The 6,880-nt window shown below is 45.8% G+C and overlaps 1 protein-coding gene across 1 annotated transcript in view; it reads right to left on the bottom strand.

Annotated features, from left to right (window-relative positions):
- Positions 1 to 6,880, bottom strand: part of LOC111258629 (uncharacterized) — a 120,332-nt gene that overhangs the window by 76,330 nt on the left and 37,122 nt on the right. The window contains exon 5 of the mRNA XM_086967535.1: positions 421 to 583. Coding sequence (XP_086823661.1) covers positions 421 to 583 — 163 coding nt within the window. The remainder of the gene's footprint in view (positions 1 to 420; positions 584 to 6,880) is intronic.

The raw sequence follows: 6,880 nt of genomic DNA, 5'->3' as shown, positions 1-6,880 counted from the left end.
TATATAATGCTTATCCTTCGATCTTTCTGTCTGTTTATTATAAAAGCAAACGTCAGAAAGAAAAGACACACTCTTAGCAACTGCCCGATACACCCGCGATTCCCGCACAGCGTTCGAGTCGCCGCGACCCCATGCTTGGTCTGCGTTCCGGTAGTCCCTTCGTCTTTTTCATCTTTTCATGTGTGTATAATATTGCTCGAGCACATTTCAAATATTGGGTACACATAAAAGCGCCCACAAATACTCACGAACCCATTATGCCGCAGCAACTGCTTCTATCTATATTCAGTCTATCCTTCTGTCCTCCTTCAAGGCGCACAAAGGGAACAGGAGATCATGAATGCCACCGTCTTTCATGTCAAATCCCTCTGTGAGCTTGTAGGTCACTCAACATAGAGCTGAGCGGCAGCGTTTGCTTACCCTTTCGCGTGTGGAAGTCGCGAGCGTGATCGCCACCGGTTCCCCATTACCGCCGCCACTGCCGTCAGCAGTGACAATTCGTTCCTTGTCGCAATCAGCCTCCGCCGGAAGCTTGCTGGGGATCGACTTCCGCTTCGAAGCCATTTCGCGGCCGATGCTGCTTCTGAAATTAAAACAAAATCGGCGAGCGTCAAAAGCATAAACACACTGAACAGCATCAATAAGTGTATGGTAATAATGTTTCGTAGCCGCATGGCTGCAGACAACCGTCATCTTTTTCTCTACATGCTAAGATAATGCTAGACGTTATTTGGATGAGGTTACGCTGACAAACACGACAAAATTATATTAAAAAAACATTAAGAAAAAAAAAAAAATAGGTCACCACACAGGTAACTAAACGAAGAGTATCCAGTCAGGCAACCGCTTATGCTACACATTCGATTCTTGTTTTAGCTATTTCCTTGTTTAGAGGCCTATAACTTCGATCACTGCTGCGATGGCGCCTACCGTGTGCCTAAGCGCTCGATAACTTAACCAGTTAATTATAATTTCTAGTAAAAATAGGCAGAGTGTATAATTGGACTCGTGCTAGCCAGCTGAGAATTTTTAGACAATGCGAGCAGGTATATGCAATTAAACACATATTTCTATCAATAGTATCTGCTCACGGAGGTATTGGAGTGTCAGTTGGTCATTTTGGTTGGGTATTTATTTGTTACCTAAAAATGTCCACGGCTTCTTAAGGTGTGTCGGCTCCGGATAGGTATGTAAACATAGGACACATATACCCACGGGTATCGAACACGAGTAAACAAGTAGACAGTACGTATTCATGATCCGGACTTTGCCTCATGCTTCCTCTCCATTTATCACGCATCCTCTCTTCGTCGAAGCTCCCCCAATGACTTTCGCGGGAAACATCGACGAAGTAAATTATGAAGACCATTTGTGCTTCGTTTTCATCTTGAAAATACATATGTGTATATATATATATATATATATATATATAATTTTTTGGGCAAGGTGAGTCATTGCACTTCTCCCGGAGCACATGAACTTGGGGGAGCAGTAATATTGGCGGATGCTGGAAACACCAAGAAATTATCATAAGACAAATGAAATGATAATGAACCAGATCTTTCACTGGATCCCAAGTAGCCTTTTTTAGGACGAAAGTAGCGAAAAATAAGTAGACAACATAACATGATCCAACATATAGGCAATAGTCCAATTAGCTAGCCTAAAATTTCCTAAAATTCAAAAAGCGGTCATGACGTAATGACGAAACGATTCTATTTCAACGTAAACTAAGTAGATGTTCAGGTTCGTTATACGCTCCCGATTGTATTGAACCTTCCCCTGTCGATAGGCGGATCGTCACAGGTTGAATGAGATTATCCGCCGTCATTCGACTAACCGTAATAGCGAAGAAGAACGACAAGAAAAAAACGATATGAAATGAAGTGCACGAGACGACTTGACTGAGGAATGGGTTTCAAGGGTATATGCTTCGGCGCGGGACAAGATAGTAGAATGGCTATAAGCGGGACGAAATCGCCCAGTCGAGACGACCGAGCACCAGCGGGTAGAGTGGTAACAGCCTCAACAACAGCGACCGTCAGCTCGGGATAAAGCAACAGTCGCTAGCCGATTGCTCCAGCGACGACGATGAGGATCGCTGCTGTTAGTCATTCAAAGGCTTTCAAGTCAAGCAGCGTTGAAAAAACTAGGCGGGCAAGAATGAGCCTATATTGACATGAGGAGTTCAGGTCAATCGTGTTACGACTACGATCAAAGAGAACCCTCTTACGGATGCGACCCGACCCCTCATTCCGGCAGTATCTCGAACTATGGCAATGATGAGCTACGATGACGACAGACGATAACGGACAGGTAAGAATAGGATTAAGAACAAACCGAAAGAGTTAAGTAGTAGTTAGAGGGGAGAGGGGACTTAAGGACGAGAAAAAGGACGAGGAAAAGCTGAAAGGAAGCAGCACCTGAAAATAGTTGTAAAAAATCAGCTGCCATTATATATCATCAAAGACGTCGATATACCGACGTATTTGATGATACGTAATGGCGACGACGCTCGTACTTTATTTCAGGTCCTATTTATGTGTTGGCCAAATGGATAGCGAGCGTCCTACAAAGTAGTACAGCATAATTTTAGGCGCTGCCTGTGCTGCTTTCCGTGTTAATTCATCTATATGAACACAGATGATTTAGTTTTACAGCCTAGTTTAACCATTCGAGCTAATCTTCGACGAAGGCACCCACAGGTAAATATTGCGTACCGAAGTTTCACGACGATATAAAAAAAGTGCTTGTCCGTGTAGATAAGTATCAAATGAGTACTTCGTGGCAAACAATCACAGTGCGCAATAAACATATAAGAGTCGAATAAACGTGACGTACTTGTCTAACAGCAGCCATTCATCTATGATCAGAACAATACATGAGTATTTTGGCAAGGAACCCTTTTTTGCCATCTTTACTAAAAAGTCTTGCTTGCTCGTTGTTAAGCATGAAACGGACCCCTAATGAGTAGGACGTGCTCACCCGATGCCAATGGTGCAGCAGGACGCGCAACTACAGCTTGTGGAGCCGTCATTTTTATTAAATAGGGATGAAAACACGCTAACCTCAGTCAGTCTACTTAAAGACCTACTGGTAATAACATGATGCCTACGAGATGCCACTTGGTCTCGCCCATCGCCGTCCCTTAATCTGCGCCTTTAGCCCTTAACCCCGCGTAACTTTTGCGGCCTTCCTTTGGCGAATTAGAGCCCTACCGCTGGTACTATTGTTGCAGTTCTATTCAGCACTGGTGTTGAAACTTCGTAGTGAAAGAGTGTAATGGAAAAGAAGCTCGGGCATGACCGGCTGTCTACCGTGTTTCTGCCCTGTCTTAAAGGAGGGTACTAGCGTTATTAACGAGCGGTTTCGCCTTTGCCTACGGCTTAACCCTTGGGGCTAGATCAAGTGGAGGCAGAGAAAGCCGGTAAGCAACCCACAGCTACCTATTGTAGGAAATAGCGAGAGGGCGAGAGAAAGGAAAGGACTAGCGGCCGTCCGTGACCCCGACTGAGCAGACATGAGGGCGTATGTAAAGGGCGCTTTGTGTATTTGAAGCTTTGACGCCTGAACAGTCCCTACCGTTCCCGGTCAACATCCGTCGTTAGCTTCACCATTATTACCACTCTGCAGGTGGGTGCCACTGTATTAGACTCCGCACAATTGCTACTGTGAAATCCCTTGTAAGTTCGCACAGCGGATATTTGCTGAGATCAGAACAATCTCGTGGAGCACTCCAGAATAACGAACTGCAGCCAGAAAGGGTTTAGGCTACCTACAGTTACAGTATAAGCTACCGCTACAGTATTACCGTGGGGTAACCGTTAAAAACAAACGGATGGACTAGGCCGACTCCCGCTAATACGAGCGAGTCGTGGCAGCGGTAGAAAGCATATAGAGGAAAGTGGACTACTGGTTAGCTCCATGAACAGGCCCAACATATTAACGAAGCCCTAACGGCCAGTCCGTTCTCCTAAGAGCGCTTGCCATTCGCAGTAACCTCTTTGGCCACGCCTATCTCTGCAGTGCTCGATCGTATGCTGTAGGTCCGCCTGTGCCTGTGTGCGTGCAATCCTGAACCTATTTACAACTAATAGCCCCATTCACTATTCAACCCACTATCAGCTCACTGATGGATACAATCGTCGGAATAGACCCCATTGTGGATCCGTGTTATAAAGTTATATACTTAGGAACTAACGAGGGGTTTTAATTGCTTGATATTTTATATAGTAATAGATATTTTGCGATTCGATGCTGCTGCTGGTATGTCAAAGGGTTTAGTCAGCTCTGAGACGAGTATAATTACCGACTTTTGTTACAGTTTTAGTAGAACGTTGAATTTTTCGCTGCATCTTAGGTATAATAAATCATTTTAAGGCTATGGGGCATACTATAAAAGGCCTAAATCATATCTTCGATGAACCTGTCGCATCGATTTATAATTGTCTCGATTCATTTCCAATTCAATTACCTAGTCAATTGAATGTTGCCCTGTTGCGTCTTTACTTTGCTCGTAAGATAAACACGAGCCAAAACTGAATAGCGACTATTCACGGGCCGTATTTGCAGGAACATTGTACACTGCAAGGGGGAATGGTTGAAAACAAAGATCGAGCCCTAACAACAACAAGCCCCAAGATCAGAGTGGAACCCGTGTCAGCTCGCGACGATCTGCCACTTGACATCTAGTACGGGAACGACGAGATCTATTTCTACGGCGTCATTTAATCGTACTGACAATTTGCGCCTGCCTATTCGACCGTTGCCGCTTCGTGATCGGCACACGCCTGCTCATTGACGCTGATACGGCCGTAGATGTTTCAAAAAAACATCAAAATCAGTTATTGCTGACGCAAAGCTATTGCACAACGGGACCATAGCTCCCGCAAGTCTCAGCGAGATAATAGCCCGACAAGCCATCGTCTTAGAAACCATTTTTATTTGATGGTCGTTGTCTGTCATGGATGGTGTCACGGACTGAGCGGACCTGTACGGACATCAGGATCAGCAACAACCGACCTCGATCGAAACGATTCCAACCCGGGCCGAGCGGCACTGGCGAAACGCAATCGAAAAAAGCACACGTAGAATATGTAAATAAAATGAGAGAATAAAACGAAGACAATAACGAAAGAAGTAAGAATAATCAAAGTGGTAATTTTTATAGAATGATTCTTGAAAATTATCAATGTAACGGTACGTGCTAGCGTCAATGCTAGCGAAAATAAAAGAAAGACCGCGAGAGCAAGTGAGCAAAAGAGGAGGGGAGGGGAAAGTTATCAGTGCATAATAAAAATAATAAGAGATACTAAGTAACTAAGCATCTTGTCGCCATTTGTCAAGTCAGTTGAATTGAAGCGCCAGTGAGTGAATCGGTCACAGAGCAGCGAGCAATGGCGGCAGCCTCCAGTTTAGAAACAGGAGATCTGAAGCCAATGTCATCATCGCGCAGCCACCGGGTGGCAGAAGCGGCGCTTGTGACTGGGGACGCTAGACGGATAGCAGGAGGCGCCGCCACTTGAGGGAAAGACGCAAGCTGGCAAAGAAACAAACAAGGAAAATTGACTATCACAACCGAAATGTAGTAGATACGTGGCGCATCATTAGTATAATATCATAGTAACCAGCAAACGAACACAAATCGTCAGGGTGACCTTCCGACACTGGTAGATAGAGTCGTGCCTGGTGCGACCAAAGACATCTTCTAATAATCAATAAACGATTAAGACACTTTTTATCTATTTCGAAATTACTTTACAATACGCCTATTTAAACTGGTCCCACTGGTACAAAGTTCGGTAAATTGAAATAAATCATGCATTTTTATATATTTAACAAGTTTTGGAGTGCCTATGAAAGATTGAACGAAAAACAAATGAAGGTACCGTTTGTGCAAATAAGGCTCGTTATAAGCCCTAGCCAGCACCTCAGTCCTAAACGTCGATGTATCGGCGGGCGTATAGAATGCCCAGTATGAAAAATACTCTGTTCATGTGTAGAACAACGATTGGCGCATTTCTGTGGTCGTCACCCATCCGTCGCTTGCCAACGCGGGTGTGTGTGTATCTATCCCTTGTCCATCCCGCCTGCCTTACTGCTGCTGCTGCTGCTACTGAACAGTGTAACTTCTGAAGGAGACACGATTCGTTCGGGAATGGCACACGGTCTAGTTGTTTCGGGCAGGAGTTTCAAGATAGAACGGGGGTCGCCGTTATCCCCTCCTGCTATGGCAGCCACTGCGGTTGGGGCCTAGCTGCTTCGATGTCCGTCTGGCAACGAAAGCTAGACCCAGCACCACCAAAGAATCAGAACACCACCCGCAGGAGGATTTTGGTCTAAAGAAGGGTCGATTCGGGAAAACCTGAGGGAACAGCACGAAGGGAAACGTCGACGAGTGCAGCAAGTACGCTATAGGGTGGTAGGGGCGAACGAACAGGGTAGGAAAGCGCACAGTCAAGACGCTGGTCGTATTAACGGTGTTGGGGATTGGCAGCGCTTACTTGCCGAGATTGCCATGATCATGGTGGCCAGTGAGAGGTATTGGCGACCATCAGCCTGCACGGCATACACGAGCCGCTGCAGAAGCTGGCTCATTCGACTATTGGGGAACACAGGACGCGTGGGGCCAAATGGATATGCCCCTGCTCGGCCACCCTCTTCACTTCCCCGCCCAATGCTAGCACTGTTGCCGCTGCTGAATGAATGCCCAAGCCAAGCAGACGCGCGGGTCCACTGGCAACGATTGTGAAGCCAAGCCAAGCCAAGCTGCTCAACTTGCTTCACTGCTTTCCGGCTGTTCGTATCGATGTGCGTTCACCATACAGAGGTGGTGACACCTTCTTCACACTGCGATAAAGGCTCAATGGTTGGTGAGAGA

The sequence above is a fragment of the Varroa jacobsoni genome, unplaced genomic scaffold (assembly GCF_002532875.2).
Source record: "Varroa jacobsoni isolate VJ856 unplaced genomic scaffold, vjacob_1.0 scaffold_253, whole genome shotgun sequence".
NCBI lineage: Eukaryota > Metazoa > Arthropoda > Arachnida > Mesostigmata > Varroidae > Varroa > Varroa jacobsoni.
The sequence above is the reverse complement of the archived record's forward strand: the minus strand, read 5'-3'. Positions and strand labels throughout refer to the sequence as shown.